The sequence below is a fragment of the Pinus tabuliformis genome, chromosome 5_2 (genome assembly GCF_031772625.1).
Source record: "Pinus tabuliformis cultivar Carrire ecotype Pingquan chromosome 5_2, CPIR1, whole genome shotgun sequence".
Lineage (NCBI taxonomy): Eukaryota > Viridiplantae > Streptophyta > Pinopsida > Pinales > Pinaceae > Pinus > Pinus tabuliformis.
In genome coordinates this window covers 738668565-738691164 of record NC_142306.1, presented here as the reverse complement: position 1 = coordinate 738691164, position 22600 = coordinate 738668565, and the positions used below count along the sequence as shown (strand labels likewise).

Sequence of the window (22600 nt, the reverse complement as noted above, 5' to 3'; positions counted from 1 at the left end):
CAAGCCTAGTACCTAGAAGCAAGGTCTATACCATCCCTTACCTATACTCACCCATCACTGGGAAAACATTCCATGGATTTTGTGAGAGGTTTACCAACAACCAAGAAGGGACATGACTAAGGCTATCTGTGGTAGTAGACAAGTTCAGCGAGATGTGTGTTTTCATGTTCTTTAAAAGACCATCAAAGAAAAGAACAAACTCGTTATTTGAATAGGTATCAATGCATATTAGGATAGCAAGTAGCATCATCTCAAATCGAAGAACCATATTCCTCAATGCATTTTGGACTATGTTGTGGGACAAGATAGACACAAAGTTGAAGTAGCCTACTATATTTGATCCGCATCATACCCTAGACCTACCTCCCAGGACCCAAAAAGCATTTGACAAGTGAAATTTTCTTACCCAATAGAATCACAAAGTCTCACCATTGAGGGACCCAAAGGGGAGTCCTCTCACACCTAAGAATAATATCATACTTATAATGTGATCTCTGTCTTATTTACCAAAAATAAATATGTAATTAATATTACATTTTAAAAATAAAACATAGCCATAAAAAATGAAACATGGCCATACTTACAATGACGAAAAATGGCCAATTTAATTAGGTATTTATTATCCAAGATTAAATAATAAATCTATGGTGGTATAGCCATTCCAAAAACTTCATAATAATTTAGAGCTTATGATTGACATATTTAGATGGGATTCCTTCCAATATGAAAACCATATACCTTGAGAACCTCCACTCCTCTTATCATTGAGTTTGGATTGGTTCTTGGCATTGAGGACTATAGTTCATCTAGCACTTTTTCATCTCATAAAAGATACAAGAGTTTATCAAAGTATGCTACAAAGAATTCAATAAGATGTGGAACACAAAATATGATTAAACAAGTGTAATATGCAACATTGTTGCTTAGTACCTGCCTCTTATGATTTCATTTGGGATAGGATCAGTGTTGCTATTTTGAGCAATTGATTCTTTAGCAATAATGATTTCGTTTGAATATGTTACATCTTCTGGTTCTTAGCAAAAATTAGAAATACAAGGAAGAGAGACTAAATATTTAAAACATCCCCCCAACCATTTCTGAACTAATAGATGAAATGGTAGATGGGGAATTTTTGTTTTCGACTTAGGGTTTGATGTCTACTTTTTTTTCGCCGCCATTAATCTTCACGCAGACCCTTGAATACGCAGGTGACCTTTCGCTGCTACTCATTGGTAAGTTTGTCTACTCTCATTTGCGCCCTTTTCAGTCTATTCCGGATTTTGCGATGGTTTTTCTGCATTGTTGAGGGTATTGTGGTTTTTCGATGCTTCTCTTGTGGGGCCTTCATCTTGGTTTTCTTTCTCTCCGACCCCACCTCTCTGTCTTTTTCTAGGCCTCATCATCTTTCGGTCGCATACGAGGGTTTCAGTTTTGCAATGGTTGGAGAATATGAGGAGATATTTGTGGACTACTCGGAGGACCCCTATATCAATGAGGATATATTATATTATGTGATGGTCTCTTCTTCCTTGCAGGTCGACACAACACATTGTCAGGGCTCAGAGGTTCTGTCAAAGGCTTGGCCTGTTTCTGGGGCTTCTCCCCTATCACAGGGTCTTTCCTTAGTCTAGCCGAATTTTGTATCTTCTAGGGTTTCACCCTTTATTTAGTCCTAGTCCATGGCTTGTAGGTCCTACATGGGACCTAATGCGACTATGGTGGGTCTGGTATGTCGTGGGTTAGCAAGGCCGCTTCCGTTGACGGTCTGTGTTCTAAAGGGGATGTTACCTTTGCGTCCTTAGCTTTGGTCATTTCTCCTTACAACCCGTCACCGCCTATTCAAACCTTCCACTCGGTCACCACTTCTCCTCAGTCATTCACTGACTCAGTTACCTGTCCGTATCCACTCCACCTAGGGTTTACTTACCCTTCGACACAAACCCTACCCTTATCTACTGACCCATTAACCCATAACTTTCCATTATGCTCCACTCCACTTGAACCATATTCTCCGGTTTTCTTCCCTGACACACTAGGTTCATACTCGACCCTCCCATCTACAACCGTAACTCCCCCCCCTTGCCCGTTTGATGCATCTCACCTTCACCACCATCCCACCCCACCCACTGTGGTTGCACATCCTCCATCGACTTCGACTCGACACAGATGGAACTCCTTTGTGAACCTGCATAAGGAACCCACGTCCATCGCAGTGGGTACTAATGTACCTCTTCAATAGGAGGCCAGATTTCCGATACGCCACTGGTGGGTATAATGTGGGGTCGTCGTTTTAGTCTATCTTATGTTCAACAGTGGGTGATTGATGCATGGGGACCCTTTATCAGCGCTCTCTTGAATGTCAATGCCTTGGTAAGGGGTTGGTTCGCACTCATTTTCGACAAGAAGGATGTTATCGAATGGACTCTATCCAGGATTTTGCATTTAGACTCTACTCCAGTCCTTACAAAGAAGTGGTCACCTCTTTTTTATCCTATGCATGAGAGGATCACAAAGATGCCTATTTGGGTCTATCTCCCTGGTCTCAAACTTCAATTCTGGGACAAGGAGACTTTGACGGCCATTGGGAATCATCTCGGGACTTGTTTAGATGTGGATCTCTCCTTTCTTTCAAGTGGAGATAAGAAAATATCACGAGTCCTTGTGGAGATGGACATCAAAGGAGGCTTATGGGATAAGATGACTATCATACATGAAGGCATTCGCTCTATCCAGATACTAGATTATGAGGGTATACCTTTCAAATGTCTCCACTTCCACGCCCACGGTCATATCCTTAAAGATTGGACGCTGAAATATAGGGGACAACAGTGACAGACTGACCATACTGGTACTAGGTTTAGATATCTAGTAGGAAGGAGTTCAAAGGTTTTTCCAGAAGTACACTTGGATGAGACCACCCCTACTTCTTCGGCAGATATATTGACCATTGTGGCTCCCTCTATGGTTCACACTTCTTCAATGGAGATGGAAGTGGCACTGACTAGGTTCGATGATACTTTGGGTACCTCTACCATCATTCTGGAGGATGGTGACGTGCCTGTGGTCACTCTTCCAGGTACTAGATCTTCTACCCCACCTTCTACTCTTTGTATTTTTTTCTGATGTTTCTTTTATTACTTCTATCTCACATAGGGGTTTAGAACCATCGGTTGATCCACTTTTGTCCCATCCCCGACCATCTTCCTCATCTAGTTCTGCACTCTATTGGGGGCTGACCCCATACCCACACCTTCCATTGTCTCTACTCAAGAAGGGGATTCATCAAATTCTAGTTCCCATGGAGGTCGCTACTTCCTTCAATCCCTTACCCCATCTGCCCAACCACACTCTTCTGGGGGTATTTTTCCCCACAAACCTCCCATTGGCTTGACTCGAGGTCGAGATCGCAAGACCCAACTCTCCAAGGCACATAACAGAGTTGTCCTCGAAGCGGCAGCAGGAAAACAACATTTGATCACTGGGGTTCTTAGAGTAAGCCAAACCCATCCTAGGGTTTCTCAATGATCATTTTGTCCCTCAACTGCAAAGAGTTGGCCAACCCTTCTAAACAACTGGCCATCAAGCGTCTAGTGGTCACCAGCAACGCTTCTATTTTACTTCTACAAGAAACTTTGGGTTTGGGCTCTTTTGTGGAACCATGTCTCTGCAAACTTCTCCCAGGATGGGATTTTTCATCTCTCGACGTTATCATTCATTTAGGTGGGCTAGTGACTGGTTGGATTACTCGGTCCATTAAACCTTTATCAGTGTGGGGTTCTCAGTCAATCATCGGCCTCTCTTGTTTTACTCAAGATTTGGATAAGGATTTCTTAATTCTGAATATTTATGGTCCTTCTCACGACAAATTACCATTTTGGGACTCTCTTCAAGGTCATTTTTCTCTATCTGCACATAATCTCATAATTGGCGGTGATCTCAATTTTTCTATAGGTCGCTCTGAAAGTCGAGGTGCCACTGTATAGTACAGCCCGAATTCACAGTCTTTCTCACAGTTTATTATGGATCATCATCTTCTTGACCTGGCTCCCCTCAAGATCAAACCTACTTGGAGAAACAAAAGACCTAGATCTAAAAGGATTAGGAAAATATTGGACAAATTCCTATTGGCAAAGCAATTGTTGCAGGAACTCCCACTATCGCGTCATTGGATTGGAGAGGGTGGTGGTTCTGACCACTCCTCTATCTACCTGGAAATTAAATTCCCGGGTCCCAAACCACCTGGTCCTTTCAAACTGAATGTTGGATGGCTTAAGGATCTAGACTATATTAATCTGGTTCGGAACACCTGGTGTAATTATGATCATAATCAGGGTTTCACTATTGCGGGCCAATTTGCACATAATTTGAAACAAATCAAACAAACATCCATCACTTGGTCGGTTAAAAAAAGGATGGAGGAACAGAGGGAACTCCTGTTATTGAAGAAGAACTACATACTATTTCGAGCATCTACTTTGAAGGTTATGAATCCTCAACCTCTAAGGAAAACTTGCTTCACCTTGAGACATGAAAAGCATCCATTCTTGTTGAAGAGGAGGCTACTTGGACACTAAAGAGCAGAGCCATTTCACTGGAAGTGGGTGACGATAACACAATTTTTCCACAACTACTACAAAGTTCGTAGGAACAACGACACCATTTGGGGCCTACAAGATAAGGATGGACAACTACAAACCTCTTTTGCAACTCTTGCGGGTATGGGTAGGGATCATTTCCAGCGCCTCTTCAAGGATCCTCCGAGAATCCCTATTGCTGAGGTGGTTTGCACTACTCTACTTTTCCCCCATTTGACCCTCGATGATGACAATGAGAAGATGATGGCACCAATCATGAAGGATGAACTTCTATCAGTCCTCAAGAAGACTGAGAAAGACAAAAGGATCCAACCGGATGGTTGGTCAGTGGAGTTTTTTATTGGGCTTTTCGAAATACTTGGTGATGACCTCCTGAGAGTTGTGGGAGACTCTCAGACACAGGGCAACATACATCAGGCTTTCAACTCCACATTTATAGCCCTAATACCTAAGAATGACGACCCTTCCACTTTCGAGGAGTTCCGACCTATTTCACTCTGTAACTGCATTTACAAGGTCATTTATAAGATTATCACCAACAAATTAAAGCCTATTATCTCCAGGAACATCTCTCCGAAATAGTTTGCAAGTTTTGGAAGGTAGACAAATCCACGAAGCTATTGGGGTTGCTCAGGAAGGACTCCATAGCATCAAACTGAAGAAACTAAAAGGGGCCTTATTAAAGATTGATCTTTCCAAGGCATTTGACCGTGTGAGTTGGACATACATCAGAGTTCTTCTTACACAGTTGGGTTTCTCTTTGGACGTCACTCAATGGATTATGAGTTGTGTATCTAGAGTTTCCTTTGTTGTACTAATCAATGGATCTACCTCCCCTTTCTTCAAAGCGGAAAGAGGCCTTCGACAGGGTTTCCCACTTTCTCCTTTACTTTTCCTTCTTGTGGATGAATGTTTGATTAGATCACTTGCTGATTTGAAACATAGAGGGCTTCTTATTAGCATTGAGGTGGCTAGAGGTTGCACCATTACTCACCTCCTTTTCATGGACGATATCCTTATATTCTGTAATGGGTCACAAAGGGATGGCTCTTTTGTTCTAGAGGCCCTCAAACTCTTTGGCGATGCCACAGGTATGATTATCAACCATCTTAAATCCACACTGACCACATACTTTTTAAGTCCTGATGATCTCAGTTTCTATCATAATAGTTTTCCTTTCACATTTTCTCCCATGGACCAGAGTCTCAAGTATCTGGGCTTCCTGCTGAAACCAAATGACTACCTCATTTCTGATTGGGAATGGCTACTTTCGAGAGTGGAAAAAAAAATAAAACATTGGAGTTTTAGGTGGCTCTCTCATGTTGGTCGACTTGTCCTTGTAAAATCTGTCCTGGAAGTTATTTCAATTTACTGGCTTTCTCTATCGTGGGTTCCTAAGGGCACTCTTGGTTGTCTTAAACAACTCCACTTCAACTTCCTATGGGTTGGTTGCTCTAGATCACAGGCTTTTCCTTGGGTTGCATGGGACCATATTGCCCTACCAAAGGCTTGAGGAGGCTGGGGCATAAAAAACTTTACTCTTTTTGCTGAAGCTCTGTTAGCTAAAGTGGGTTGGACAACCATCACAACCAACCAACTCTATTCCACGGTTGTCTACAGGAAATACATTTACCCTTTGTCCCTTGAAGAATGGATTCGATCACCTGACAAGCCCACCCTCAATTGTTTTACTATTTGGAAGGTGGTTATCAACTCTTTTACCCTTATATCTGATGGACTGGCCTGGGAGGTCTGTAGGGATAATTGCCTTCGTCTCAGACTGGACCCATGGGTGGGCAGTGAAGATCACCACAGACTACCAAAGGCCCTCACTGTTTTCCTCAGGCACCAAGGGTTTTGTTTCCTCGGCCAGATTGAGGCCCCCAATCAGGACCCACTTCTACCACAGGCTTTGCTTTCTGAAGCTCAGTTATAGTTAGTTGGGGATCATTTACAGATTTGGGAGAACTACATCAGCTCTTTAACAAATGCTCACATTCAGATTTCTAAAGCCCCGAATGAATTGATCTAGCAATACTCCTCGAATGGTATATACACGCCTCGTCAAAGCTATCTTCAACTGATCGCAAACAGTGTCCCTAAACAACGTGAATCATGGTGGAGCATTATCTAGAAAATTTGTTGTCCACCAAAGACAAAACTCTTTATGTGGTGTGTTCTTATGAACAAAGCTCCTACTTGGGACATCCTACAGCGCAGATCTAGGATCGGGCCTGGTTTTTGTATATTATGCAAAGAACAGGGTGAGAATATCCTTCATCTTTTTAAACATTGCAACTACAACAAAGTTGTTTGGTCGATTTTTACCAGTTCTCTTGGGTCCCAATACGACTGGTCGACTGGTGATACCATCAAGGAGACCTGGCTACTTTGGTCACAGAACTCGAACACTCGGGATAAATTATGTCTCCCCCTACTTGGATGTTGGGGTATATGGCTGGCCCGGAATTAGGCTACTTTTCAGGACAAATATCTTCCACCAAAGATCACTGCTATGAGATCACTCGCTCTCTTGGCATCTCTTCCCAAACAGTTTATCACCCATAGGCACAAGATTATAAGAGAGCTAAATATAGATAAAAGTTTACCCTGGGCTTTCTTCAACGGTGCATCACAAGGGGAAGCACGGAACTGTGGTGGAGGGGCAGCTCTATATCTAAATGATCTCCACTACTACAAGATTACGATGAATCTGGGTCAAGGATCGAATAATTTTTCAAAACTGCTGGCCCTTAAAATACTTACCATTCTCATTATCGACCTTGGACTGGCCTCCATCAACATTTTTGGGGATTCACTCCTTACCATACATTGGATGAATGGGACACAACAATGCCACAACCCTAGTTACGGCCCCTTATCAATGAGATACACAAGTTAACATATACTATTGCTCATATATCATTTACACGTGTTCACAAGGAACACAATCTTATGGTGGACTTACTCTCCAAGGAGGAGCTCTGACTGGATAGGGGCAGATTACTGATTCAAGAGTATCAGAATGGGACCTTTTTTGGCTTTTATCACCGGCCTTTTATGGAGGCACAGATGATAGTATAGAGAGAGGCCAACCTCTACTCTATTTACTTTTTTTTTGCATACTTTATTTTTGATACATATATTGTGCCATCATAGACTGTTATATTTATTTTTTGATAAACAACAACAAATTTTGACTATGCTATGCACAGATTATCTTAGAATATATTTTATATGCTTATGACAGAATATCAAATCAGCACTGAATATGCATATGATGATGTAAGGCTATATTGTCAATTTTAGCTAGATCAATGTGATCTATACTCTGAATGTATACACATATACATTTACAAAATGTGATTTTGTTATATTAATAAAATTACGCTTTTTCCATGGAAAAAAAGGTATGCTACAAAGAAACAAGAGCTTGCAGCTGTAACTAGTTCCCCATTTGAGATACCCCGTCCTCTAATAGGCCATTTGGAGAACACCTAATTGATTTTAAGTTCATCTTCTAACAAGTTTTTCATGAACATGAACAGTCCATCCACGGAATTTCTCATGATATTTGCCATGATTTTCCATCCAAGCCACCACTTACCATTCCTGGAAGAACTTCAAAGTTTTTACCAAATTTTAATTTGCCTAAAAATATTCAAATTTCTAAGTTGACACCTTTTAATTGACGAAGAAGTGGATAACATAAGTCAGCGTTACAGGTTCCTCAGGTTGCAGCGTAACACTAAGTTGGAGCACTTGCAGTGATGATGATCCAATTTCAAAAATTCGGGGGACTTGCTTCCTATGCGAACATATGATTAGGAAAAATCTTTTTGACATGTGGATCGCAAAAAGGTGGCAACGCTTATTCTTGTATGAATTTTTTTACAATCATACCAACATGTTGCCACTAATTCTTGTATGAAATTTTTTACAAGCATACTAACAGGGAGGGAGGTTATGGGGGCTTGGAGGAAGCACACCCCACAAACTCGACCCCTGTCCCCCCCCCCCCCCCCACACATTCAAAAAAAAAAATTGTTTGTTTTTCAGCTCATGATTTCAACCCAGTGTAACCTATTAATGCTTAGTAGACTAGGGTTGAGTAACATTGCAGGGTACTTAAATAGTGTATTGTGCACTATTTTGTTAATACAATAAGAAGAGGTGCATCTTTGAGTTTGCCAGCTTTCCCAATTAAAAATTTACTCTGAATAGGTTTGTCAGTCACCATCCTACAGTTTGTGATAATGGTGCTGTTAAATCTCATAGCTGGTCATTGTGCTAATCCAATCTTCTATGTAGAAGAGATCAAAGGCAAACCCTGGTAGCATTGGCAGAATAAGTACCCCTTAGAACTCTTAGCAAAAGAAAACCAACCAAATTGTAAGCCAGATCCCAAAAGTTTTGTACCCTCTCCAACCACAAGGTTTTGAAATACCAAAATTCAAACCAGAAAGAAATTCTAGTTGGAGTTATAGGCCTCTGTGAGTGTGAAATGGATCTTAATAAAAGGCCCCTTAGTAAAGATTTGCATCTTGGATAAGTCAAGTTTTTGTAGGCTTAATTACAGTGTCTACAATCAAAAGTTGTGTTTTCCCAAATTAGATTTAAGATATGCATCAACAGACATGATCAAAACAACAATTTCATGGTTCCTAATGAGTTTAGGCCTACGAGAATCCTAACAGATTTCTCAGCAAATCTCAGAAAGATTCAATTTATTTTTTCATTAGTGTGCCTGTCAAAAGCATCCCAGACATGGACATTTCTAATAAGGTAATGGTAACTTGTGCTATTTCATTCAAGTATCTCAAACAGCTACTTAAGTTTCTAAATTTGATATTAGACAATCCATGCATTTCATCTTAGGAGTTGAGCTGAAAAGTAGGAAATCAAAGAGAACATTGGCTGAAAAATGAAACACAAGACATAACCAAACACAGTCGAGGCAGACTAGTATAGAGACCGATCAACAGCTCAAAATCATGAGTTTTGGATCTTGGTGCCAGAAAAAACATTGCAAGCTTCACCAATTGGGGATTTTATAAATAAAATTGCTAGTCACTGCAAAATCTTGAATCAAATCTAGAATGTTCTGAAAACTATATAGTTTAAATTCTAGTAACAGCATCGAAAGCTGTTTGCAGACTTCAAAGAATATTTGAAAAGTCAACGTCAACCATCTGTGAATAAAAGGAACATACTGCACAAAATGCAAGGCAAAAGAAAAGCCTACATATAAACACAATACTCTTCAATGTACAATGTACCTATATATCCTAGGTACTCATTTCATCTCTCAGAAGATGAACTGTATGGGATAATTCACTCACTACATTACTCACAGATTCACGACGCTTAAACAGAAATTCATCATTACACAAAACTGCTTTGTTTAGAGTTGGACAAACACTACTGCTAAAGGGGCCTCTGAGATATATATTACATTTTCCGGAAAAAAATCAAGTACTAACACTTAGTTAAGATGGGCATCCTATACCACAAAAGGCTTGTCCATCCATCGAATATTGCACCCACGGGCTTCCAACATCTCAATCAGAACTCGTGGTAAATTAAACTTTAAGGATTGAAGAAGCTTAAGTTTCTTCAAACTTTTGCAAGCCAGCAGAAAATACATGAAACCATTGACCGTTACATTCCTCAAATAAACTAGCTTTATGTTCTGTAAGCATCTAAGACTTGCCAGTGCTAACAAACCAACATCTGAGATTGAACAGTATGAGACATTCATCTGCACAAATACCACAGTTTTCAATGTTAAATGCTTTTCCATTCAACAAATATACAGGGCAGGATGAATTAAAGTTTAAATCTCAGACTATAAAATGTCTTACCTGTCGCAAATTTTGACAGGACTTGGCTACAGCCAATATTCCAACATCATCCACACCGTAGCACCTTTTGATATCTAACTCAACGATGCGTTTACATCCTAAAGCAATTGCAGAAAGACCAGCAGAGGAAATCCCGGAACAACCTCGAATTTCAAGCTGGTGAAGTTTTTGCAATTGAGCAAGTGATATCAGACCATTGTCAGTGACATTTATGCAGTAGGAAATATTAATACTCTTTAACTTTGGGCAACCATTGGCAATTGCTGCTAATCCAACATCTCCAACTCCTACAGATCTGTACATACAGTTTCCATCAGTAAGCTGCAAACATCTTCAAATGACAATTGCAGAAAACATAATCTTGATAAACAGATTTTAAATTTTCCTTTCTAATAAAATGTTATTAGAAATGTACGACTTCACTTAAATAATGATATATACCTGTACAAATCAAGTTCTTGCAGATATGAGCAACGTGCCCCTATATGGGCAATCCCTTCATTGGATATATTTGGGCAGAATCCTAGTTTCAACATGACCAATTCCGAACACTTAGATAGGGATTTCAATCCTGCATGAACAAATAGGGTAAATACAAGAGGCATAGAAGACAATAAAATAATCTCTAAAAACTAATAACAATTACTATTCACTTCACTACTGTCAAAATTCTCTTCATATTTAAACAATGTACGGAACCTGTATTGTTTGTGCTACAATCAGTAAGGTCAAGATCTTTCAGGAAAGGACAGCCTTCTCCTAACATAGTCAAACTTCTTTCTGTGACCAAGCTGCAGGATTCCATCTTAAGGGATGAAAGATATCTGCATGATGTTGCAATGGCCGAGAGAGCAACATCAGTTAGATCACGGCAGCAGGTGAGATCTAACTTGTTCAACTCTCTACAACATGACACAAGTGCAGTCAGTCCTTCATCTGTGACTCCAGTACACTTGCTCAAGCTTAACTCCCTCAAAGACTTGCAGCTTTTCCCAACTGACTCCAATGCTGTGCTGGAAATTACACAACCATCAAATTTGATTGTTTGTAGTCTGTCACAGTTTTGGAAGCTCTTAAGAAGAGCATCAGAAATCTGCAGTACATAAAACGTTAAAATATAAAATAATGGATCAGTTCGAGAAATAATTTTATAAACTTCAATACTTGACAACTGATTAAATCAAAGTATTCAACAAAATTTAGTGAGATAATTACTGGTATGCAATAGGAAAGAGTAAGTTGACGCAAGTCTGAGGAACCACTTGCAACGGAAATTATTCCTGTGCAGCTAACATTCCGACACTTTGAAACATCAAGTCTCTGTAACACAGCACAGTCTAGTTAGATGTCACTGTAGATAGAAGAGAGTCAAAGATAGTAAATTTTCTCCAGTATTTACTATATGCTTTTCAGGTTCATGCGCTGTGGGAAAAATATCAGAAAAATATAAAAAAATGCGGATCAAGTAAACTGTCTTCAATTGTACAATTGAGTAAGAAGGCCTTAAAAGAGAAAATAATCATAAATATAGGCTCAGAAACCTTCCAGAGAATGGAGCAAATGTCATGAGAAGACAATTTTTACATGAAATAAGTAAAAGATAAAGAGGATCAGTAAATTCCACATTGTGAGACCTGCTAGAGCCTGAAGACTCTATGAACTTCTTCAAAGACAAGACTATAACGTACAACTTTCATTTTTCAGCCACACAGTTAATGCTTATTTTTCATTTTTGTTGAGCGTCTCAAGCACCAGTTATGGCTACTAGTATAACTCATTGGGATGTCTGTCCTGCATTAAGAAACTACTTGTTCCATAATGATAATAATGAAGTTTCAGTACAGATAATCCTACCTCGTCACATTTCTCTTGAGGCATACTCAAAAAATCCTCAGAAATTTTTACGAAGTAGTATTCCCCCATGCTATTATCCAATGGTTGCACATTCCCTGACATCCAGAAAAACTGTACTACCTAAAACCAAATATATATTCAAAATATGTTAAAGATCCATCTGACAATGACAAAATAATCCCTATTTACAAGGACTCCGTATGTAATGTCCCCTATGGATTGATTTCCAAGGGAGGACAGAATAGCCTATCCAACCCCACAGGCTATATATAATATTGGATAAAGGGGGAAATCCATTATCCAATGTTTTGGGGCAACATCGGGGCAAAAGGCCCAAATTGGGGGTTGCACATGAACCCCTCTCATTTGATTAAGGAGGAGAAAACCCCATGAGGAAATCTATAAATAAAGAAGAGTTGGAATCACTTTTTCAACATCGAATTGGATCATCTCTGTTTTCGTGAGCTGCGGTTTTGAGAGTTTTAAGACCCCTTCTTCTTGATAAGTTTCGCTGGAGATGTGATGCAAGGGCATCCGTAATTTTCATTGATCCAGATGTCAAAATCATTTACTAGAGGAGTTAGTTCCTCAATGAGTGGTTTGTTAGGATAGGATTTGTTTGAAATTGACATATAATTCATTAATTTAGGCAAATTGTTGTAGTTTGTTAAATTTCCAAAATTGGTCCTTAGATCCTACATTTGTGGATCTGGATCGAGTTTTTCATGTAATCTATATATTATTTTGATTTTAATTAAAAAACGGGTTCAAGAGTGTGGAGCGAGAGCTTTTGATTTTGTTTCCAATCAGTCCTCTGCAATCCCTTATCGATATCATATATATTAACTGTGTGCATGGTCCAATAGTTATTTCCGAGCTTAATTGTTGCAAGCAAGAACCACATACTATATATATATAAATTGTTGGGTTGCAGGAGGAACTAAAAAGGGCCGGCGCAAAAAGTCACAAAGAGGAGATGCTCAGGAGAGAAAGCAGAGGACCTGAGAAGAGTCGGAGGGCAGAGCCACCTATCTATATAGTATAAACAAAGGTGCCAACACTTAGTCAATTTTCGATTTGGCAAAGTCCATCAATTAATGGGACTCAGAACCGTTAAATGACAAAACTCGTAACGGTGAGTGCCCGGAAGCCAAGAAGCCCATAAGTTTTTTCGAATTGCCAAATTAGAAGTCATTAGGCACCAGGGATCGTCTATTGATGGAAGTTGCAGGAGATGGGGACTTTCCCGTTGTCCTCGACCGTTAAACCCGAAAGTGGAAGGTGGGGTCGAGCATTGCTAGTGGGGCCGACAGGCGGAGGTTCATTGCAAGTGGCCGGCGGTGGAAGGTGGGCCAGCCCGGAGATCGGAATGCTCGTAACATTTTCGAGTTGATGTTTTAAAAATCGCCAAGGTCGCGGATATATGCAGTTGAACGAACAGTGGAGCAAGAATATATATTCGAACATACTCACATAGAGTTGGCTACTCCTTCCGACTCTTTCCACTTTTAAAAGATCCACCCACTGTGATTTTAATGGGATTCATATTCAAAAGGATTGAAGGAAGCGCGATTTTGGGAATTACTTTTTGATTGTGTTGTTAATAGGGCCAACTCCGAGCAAATTTGAGTTAGATTTGCATCAATTGGTATCAGAGCAGACCCTATGTCTGCTTCAGGAACAGGAGGAATCATGCCACCTAGAGTTGATCGAGGTGTTGGATGAGGTGCAAGAGTAGAAAGACAAAGGCCAATTGCTGACAAAGAAGTACTACGGGCGATGCAACGATTGGAGGCACGAATGGCGGCAATGGAGACTGGTTTGCAGAGAGAACCAGAAGCAGGAGATGTGAGTCTAGAAGAGGAAGAATCTTCAAAAGAAGAAGAAGCAGTAGAAGAACCAACAAAAGCTAAAGTATTGAAAGCAGTTTTGGGATCTGTTATGAAACCCAAACCAGATTTGTCTTCTTATACAGGCAACATGAATCTAGAGGAGCTTATTGATTAGATTACTGAAATGGACAAATTCTTTGAATATGAAGAAATAGATGAGGAGAAGAAGGTTAAGTTTGTTGTAACTATGCAGCTCTCTAATGGGATGGTGTACAGACAGAAAGAACAAGAAAAAGAATAAAAGTTGGGACAGGATGGTGGCAAAACTCAAAGGCAAGTTTTTGTTGAAATATTACTAGCTTACCTTGTTCAAGAGTATGTAGAATCTTAGGCAGAGAGCTATGACAATCAAAGAATACATAGAGGAATTCTACAAGGTGAACATTGGGGTAGGATATGTAGAGGAGTCTACAGAGAAGACAACAAGATATATAAATGGTCTTCGATGGATATATAAGTTGAGATCAGTGTCTTGTCACCCAAAACAGTAGAGGAGGCATATCAGTGGGCTTTGAAGGCTAAAGAAAATCTTGCAAGGAAGCAAGCTGGCAGAAGCAAGAGTGATGTCAGAGGAAGAGGGTAGCAATCTAATAGAGGGAGATCCACAGCACAAAGAGATGGATCTAGCAGTTAGAATGCACCAAGACAAGAAGAGGGAGAATCTAGAGGTCGAAGATCCTTTTCCAAAGGACGAGGAAGAGGCAGAGGAAGAGATGTTTGTTGCTACAGGTGTGGCAAGCTTGGACACATGGCATATGATTGTCCAAAGAACAGAGAGACAGGCCAAAGGAATGTTGTCGCTCCTCCAATAGAGGAAGAAAAAGCAGAGGTGCAAGAAGCTAAGAATGTGCCAGAGACAGGAGAGGCCTTGATGATGAAAAAGGTGTTGATTAAGCAGGAGAAAGAAGTTGTTGAGCCAATCCAAAGGAGAGCCTTATTCCAAATTGTTTGTAAAGTTCAAGGGAAATGTTGTAAAATGGTGATTGATAGTGGCAGCACTAATAACCTGGTGTCTACAAAGGTTGTAGAAAAACTAAAGTTGAAGAGGCAAAAGCATCCAACACCCTATAAGGTGTCTTGGTTGCAGAAAGGGCATCAAATTTTGGTGAATGAGCAGTGTGAGATAAAACTTCAGATTGGCAGCGATAAGATCCTATGCGATGTGACGTTGATGGATGTATGTCATATTTTGCTTGGTATACCGTGGCAGTTTGACAAAGGAGTTGTACATGATGGTAAGAAGAATACTTATAAGTTTCAGAAGGATGGCATCAATCATACCTTGCTTCCACTACAAGAAGAAGGGACTTATGAAACTAGTGATCCAAAGGCTTTGATGATGAGCAGGAAAGAGTTTTTACAGCAGTTGAAGACAGAGGAGGTAAATTTTGTTGTTATTTGCAAACCTAGAGTAGTTCTTACTTCCACTACAATTTCTAATTTGCCTTTGGAGGAATATCATGACATTGTTGCGGATGATTTACCAAGTGAACTACTACCTATAAGGAGTATAAGACATCATATTGATCTGATACCAGGAACAAGTTTGCCCAATAAAGTTGCTTATCGCATGACACCTAAGGAGAATGAGGAAGTCAAGAAACAAGTGCAAGAGCTATTAGATAAAGGCCTGATCCGAGAAAGTCTTAGTCCATGCACAGTACCTACAGTGTTGAGTCCAAAGAAGGATGGTGGATGGCGCATGTGTACAGACTCCAGAGCTTTGAATAAGATCACAATCAAGTATTGTTTTCCCTTTCCATGCATTGATGATTTGTTGGATTGTTTAAGTGGTGCTAGTTGGTTTTCAAAAATTGATTTGAAAAGTGGATATCATCAAATCAGAATCAGAGAGAGAGAGATGAGTGGAAAACTGTCTTTAAAACTAGCGAGGGACTGTATGAATGGATGGTTATGCCATTTGGATTATCCCAAACAGTGGGACCAAATTTTAGCGCAAGCTGAATATGCATACAATGACACTCCCAATAGAAGCACTAGACAAAGTCCTTTCCAGATTGTGTATGGAATGAACCCAAGAGGAGTGCATGAGCTCAAAAGTTTAGGAAGAACAAAGAAAAGAACTGCAGTAGGAGAAGAATTTGCTACAGCCATACGAGAAATTCATGACCAGGTAAAGCAGAATCTTCATGACTGCGGTCTTAAATATAACAGTAGAGCAGATCTCACCACAAGGGAGCAGAGCGTTGAAGTAGGAGATTAGGTACTTGCACATTTGCGAAAGGAAAGATTTCCAAAGGGTGAATACAAAAAATTAAAATTTAAGAAGATAGGACCTTGCAGGATCTTGAAGAAATTCTCTGTTAATGCCTATGAACTTGAATTGCCACCTAACGTTGGAATTTCACCAAATATTTAATGTAGCAGATTTGAATAAATATGAGTTTGAAACAAAACAGCCCGCCAATGATGATCAAAAGCAATAACCAGTATAGTGGGAGAAGAAATTGCCAGCAGTTGAACCTTCGCAGCCTGAAAGGATTCTGAACAAGAGATTGATCAAGAAAGCCAAGGACAAAGAGTATTTTGAATACTTGGTTAAGTGGAAAAAACTTCCAGTTTCATATGCAACCTGGATGACTCCCACACTCATACAAAAAAGTGGCAAATTTGTTGAAGAACTCATGGACAGGAGTCCATGAAATCTTTGTTTCCTTGGGAGTATGATGCAAGGGCATCCGTAATTTTCATTGACCGAGAGGTCAAAATCATTTACTAGAGGAGTTGGCAGGATAGGATTTGTTTGAAATTTCCATATAATTCATTAATTTAGGCTAATTGTTGTAGTTTGTTAAATTTCCAAAATTGGTCCTTGGATCCTACATTTGTGGATCTGGATCGAGTTTCTCATGTAATCTATATATTATTTTGACTTTAATAAATAAAGGGGTTTGAGAGTGTGGAGCGAGAGCTCTTGTTTTTGTTTCCAACCAGTCCTCTACAACCCCTTATCAATATCATATATATTAATTGTGCGCATGGTCCAATAGTTATTTCCGAGCTTAATTGTTGCAGGCAAGAGCCACATACAATACATACATTATATATATATAAGTTGTTGGGTTGCAAGAGGAGCTAAAAAGGGTTGGAGACAGAAGACACAAAGAGAAGATGCTCAAAAGAGCAGTGTAAAGCCAGAGGAGAGCCAAGAGGAGCAAGAGGAGCCAAGAAGAGTCGAAGAGCAGAGCCACCTATCTATATAGCATAGCCAAAGGCGCCAACACTTAGTTGATTTTTGATTTGGCGAAGTCCGTCAATTAACGGACCAGGAACCGTCAACCATCAAAACCTATAACTGTGAGTGCCCAAGGCGCCAACACTTAGTTGATTTTCGATTTGGCGAAGTCCGTCAATTAACGGGACCAGGAACCGTCAACCAACAAAACCTATAACTGTGAGTGCCCGGAAGCCTGTAAGTTTTTTCGAATTGCCAAATTTAATAAGTCGGTAGGCACCAGGGATTGTCTATTGACGGAAGTTGCAGGAGATGGGGACTTTCCCGTTGCCTTGGACCGTTAAGCCTGGAAGTAATTTATATAGAGATTTGGGCATTGCCAGTGGGCCCAACAAGCAGAGGTTCATTGCAAGTAGCCGACGGTGGAAGTTGGTCCAAGAAGGAGGTTGGAATGCCTGTAACATTTCGAATTGATGTTTAAAAATTGTCGGGGTCACTAATAAATGCAGTTGAACAGCGAGCCCTAACTTCAGTGGTTTTGCTGAAGAATCATAATTATTGTCAACAATATAGAAAAGTAGTAGTTGTAGTGTGGTCAGAACCATACATTGCATCATTGGTTGAATCTATTGTTCGTTGGGTACCCTAGTTCTTTGAAGTATGGTTGAAGATCTTTATATTTATGCATTACATAGATGGATGACCAATGTTATATGAATGAATAAATGTGTTCTGTTGTTGAATTATTGGAAACCCTAGACCAACAAAGAAACCCTAGCGTAAAAAAATCCCCTTGGGACATTACATTGTACCTAGGCAGAATCAATAGAAAATCAGAATTAAAATGTCAAATATAAGAGAGATAAAACAAAAGATGTAAGTATCAAGATATCATATGGAACGAACATATACCATGAAAAATGAGATCCCAATCCAAAAACAATGTAAATTTTTCTCAAAATTAAAGATATACACGATAAGCCAATCAAGGTTGTGCATTAACACCTGAAAAATAATGCACACCTATGATAAAGGATGAGATCATGAGATTACAAAGAAGGAAGGAACGAGAAAAAATGTAAATACAGCAAGAAGTAAGGGAAACCAAAAAGAACCAGATGACAAAACTATTCCAAGGGGCATTCTACTGACGGTAAACAATTTCTGTGCCTAATTTTCTCCAATCATAGTCTGATATCATGAATTTTTCACTCATTTAATGCTAATGTATATGGCATCTTGCAAAGAACGAACTTACTATATTGTTCATCCATGGTGCAATGATATATGGACTCTTAGACCTCAACCAAAGTCAATTTTAGATATCATGCTTCTTACTAGGAAAAAGTTGATCCAACCCCACCAAAAAGTAACATGTATAAAATAAGTTTACGGCTATATTTCATTGCTCCAATCCAATAGATAAATAGTCTACTGTCTCACGGTTACCCTCTTCCATCCCCACTTCCGTAATACTTGGTGTAACTTAGCTTTGGCATGAGTTGTAAATGTCTTGCAAACAAGGATTTCCTTCTTGTATTGAATCTCTATTTCTATTTCTCAACCTCACAAGTAAGGATTCAAAATTAGCATTTGATTTTGCAGATGAGTTGCAATTTATTGTTTCTTTACATCATATTTCAAGTATTTTGAAGTTTTCTAATGTGGGCGTTCATATACATTCCTGTATAGCATGAAACATTGTCATTTTCTGTATTTTAAAAGTCATAATTTTTCATCTCTGCTAAACTTGGAGTTTAAGTATTACAAGAGGGATTTTTATTTAGTTTTCATACCTGCAAAGATTTTTTGAGATATGTAAGGCCATTATCACCCACACCAACACATCCAACCAATGCTAAATTCTCAAGATGATTTAGATGCTTAATTGAGGCAAGGCATTTGTTTGTTATCTGCAGAAAAAATCGATCTACTTAGTATAAAAAAATCCATAAAACTGATATGCGAACAATTAGCTATAAGCAGCTATTTTAGCAAGCAACACCTGACCATTAAAGATAACACAAATAGTGGACGTATATTTAGTCACTATCTAGCTTCCTGTGCAATTAGTTTTGGCATTACTGCCACAATCTAACGCAACCCACAATCTGCGATAATTAAGATAAACTTACATAACATTTCTTAAAATATGCCAATGCAATTTTGAAGATAAAAAGGATAGCCAAAAAGACTTTTGAAAATCATCTGGGCTTAATGAGTTCTGCTATGAGCTAAAGAGAGAATTGGATGCAATCAATATCTCCCATAACTCACTGAACTCTCCATAAAGATTTCTTTTCTTAAAATAGGAAATATTGTACAGCCTGGGATTTGTCACGACATGAAAGAGCTGAATCATTGCAAAAGAAGTGCATCCATCTGTGAAGCTGGGTTGAGACTTCAAGGAAGGTAATGATAAGCATGAAAAACATCTAAACAGCTGATAATGATATCTGATATACTGGAAAACTGGAAGCCTACTGCCACCTCAAGTCAAACATATACATGGAAAATAGCAGCCTATTACGATATCCTATTGATATTGACATTGTACGAACTCAGCGAAAAGAGTGTTACCCGCAAATATCATTCACAACAATAATGCAGCCACTTTTTTGCATGTTTGTTTCAGGCGAGGCATTACCTACGGAATAATTGTGAGACTCATTGTGGCTACTGCTGTTGGTAGACACAATCAACTGGAAACAGTAGAGGGCTACTAAAACTCACATGACTAAGCAGAAATTGAAAAACCGCTTTCATGAATACATATATTTCAAAAATCTATTGTCTAGTAAGTTTTTAATGCTCTCCATAACATAAGAAGATATGCAGATAACTCTCATCTACAGAAACCACACTAACAACAAAGAAGAGACGTATTTTAAAGTAAAGATCACCATTATAGAGCAAAAAACCTTAATTTTTGTCTTCTTGTGCAGAGGCTTCTCTTTAATATCCCAACAAAGAAACACAAATAACAGGGGAGCTTCCACGAGTGGGTAAGGTGACTAGTGGTTAAACTCAGTCGCAGGAGCATACCTGTGAGTAAGAGAGATCAAGATTACGTAACTCTTTACATTTCACAACAACCAGCTCAACTCCAAGATCAGTGACCCCCACACACCACCTAAGATTCAAAGTCTGTAATTTACTACAGCCCACAGCAATGCATCCAAGACCCATGTCAGTAATCTGCTTGCATTTTACTAGCTTCAATGATTGCAACTCATGGGCTTGTGCTATGGCTTCTGCCCCATAATCTGTGATTTCAGTGCAATTGGAAAGATCAATTTCGACTAAAGACTGGCAACCTTTAATCAACTGAAGCAGACCCAGGTGAGTAAAAGTCCACAACTTGGAAAGGTTGATGGAAACCAAATGATTTCCCAGGATGCCTGCCACATGCCCCAGACTCTCATCTGTGATCTGACAGCACAGAGATAAATCCAAATATTGAATCTTGCGGTATCTTCTCAAAATCCTTGGAAGTAATTCTGATCGCACCAGCTGTACTTTCTTCGTGTGGTTGGCCTCCAGATAAAAAAAATGCTTGCAAACCAGGCACCATGACTTTCTATCTGCGGGATCCTGCAGTTTATCAAGAATAGTTATGAGGATCTCATCCCCAAGGATGTGGATTGCCGCATCAGAACGGGCCGACTTCCTCTGCATTGCAAATGGTGTTAACTTATAAGACAACAGGGGCTTCCTATCCACAAAGAATACTCTGTAATTTGATTTTGAGCTGGTAAATATCCGGTCTTAATTGCACTGTATTTGTTTTTGATGGTTCAAGCCACATGTACTATACTCTTTTCTGCAATGCAGGGACACAGAAATTTGAATCACAGAGGCTAATCCAGATAAAAAAAATCTAAGGACCGCCTTGCAATAATATTGGGAGCGAATCTGATCTGTAGGTCAATGGGAGCGTTGTATATCCAAATCAAGAAACCCAAAACTGTGGTTTCTAATTACTGAAGAACCCACTTAGGATCCTAAGCAGACATTGGAGACTTTACGAAAAACCCAAATTAGCTTTCAGAAGAATAAACATACCCTTTGGGCTAATAGAAGGTCTCTAACATACCCAATGGGAAAATAAAATGTTTCTAACATACCCAAGAGGGCAATTAAAGATTTCTATGAATACTCATATCAGAAATCATAATCCTATACAAACTCAAACATGGAAGGAAGGCTTTCGCTGAAACCCAACTCACATGTGGCCACGAAGCTTCTTATCCAAATCCAAAATGCCAGAACAGACCACGGCAGGAAATAAATATTAGAGGATTGAGATTTCTGCAGAAATGAAGGCAGAGAATGAAGCTATGTCCCATTGCACCCATTCCCGAGTCATCTTCCCGCATTCAAATTGGATTTCAGATATCAGTAGGAAGTGACTGTTTTCTCTGAAACCCAACTCCGATTTCTCTGTTCCATACAAACCCAGTCGCCCCATTATGTCCCTTCTGAAACCCAAATCACATTTTCTTTCCAAATCACCTAGATACAACAATTTCCAGAGATACCCAAATAACATCACAGGTTTAGCCTTACTCAAGTGCACCATGCAGAAGCATTTGATTCCCCTGATATCCTCGCCCCATATCGACCTAATCCAGATTTAGAGCTGTGATGTTCGCTCCCCCGCATTGTTTCTGAGGCCTGGTTTTTGTTTTCATTAAATATATACACAGATCTACCTCCCCCACATGACTACTATCAGTCCAAGAGCAACAAGCAATCGCTCAACCTCTAGCCGGTAAAATAACCAGAAATTCTCAGCTCCAGTTAGTGCATTACCAGTTAATATGGGCCAGCATCACGTGGCTGGCTTTCACATCAATAAAATAGGTACTGTCTAAGTACATCATTTCGTAGTGCAGGTGAAGGTAAAAAACAGCCGTACCTCCCCCGTGGTGCGACTTTTCAAGCATCTTCCTCAACATTTGGGATCACCTAGTGGAGACGCTGTATATTACAATTGTGGGGGTTATTCCACTTCTTTAACTGAAGTTAAAAAAACAGCCGTACCTCCCTGTGGTGCGACTTTCAAGCATCTTCCTCAACCTTTCGGCCATTTGTGGGGTCACCTAGTGGAGACGCTGTATATTACATTTGTGGGGGTTCTTCCACTTGTTTAACTGACTTCAATTTCAAGGCTAAAAACGTCTGTCATTGTCCATC

At 39.6% G+C, this 22600-nt stretch overlaps 1 protein-coding gene across 2 annotated transcripts; it reads right to left on the bottom strand.

The window, feature by feature from the left end:
- Positions 1-9957: 9957 nt before the first annotated feature.
- LOC149161350 (F-box/LRR-repeat protein 3-like) lies at positions 9958-22187 on the bottom strand. 2 transcript variants are annotated; one of them, XM_089436948.1, is made up of 7 exons: positions 20447-22187; positions 19198-19314; positions 11675-11779; positions 11159-11552; positions 10901-11030; positions 10460-10754; positions 9958-10356 (listed from the first exon to the last, which is right to left on the bottom strand). In XM_089436948.1, the coding sequence occupies exons 1-7, from the start codon at positions 21077-21079 to the stop codon at positions 10099-10101; spliced, it is 1932 nt and encodes a 643-aa protein (XP_089293074.1). In that variant the 5' UTR covers positions 21080-22187; the 3' UTR covers positions 9958-10098. The 2 variants fall into 2 exon arrangements, with proteins under 2 accessions (XP_089293074.1, XP_089293075.1); XM_089436949.1 differs by lacking the exon at positions 19198-19314.
- Positions 22188-22600: the final 413 nt, after the last annotated feature.

Excerpts from the sequence above, each read along its gene's own strand:
- LOC149161350 (XM_089436948.1), bottom strand. The coding sequence starts at position 21,079 with ATGCAGAGGAAGTCGGCCCGTTCTGATGCGGCAATCCACATCCTTGGG. Across the intron at positions 19,315-20,446 it reads TTGATCTCTCTTACTCACAG|ATAACAAACAAATGCCTTGC; the intron begins GTATGCTCCTGC and ends TTTTTTCTGCAG. Across the intron at positions 11,031-11,158 it reads TTGTAGCACAAACAATACAG|GATTGAAATCCCTATCTAAG; the intron begins GTTCCGTACATT and ends TTGTTCATGCAG.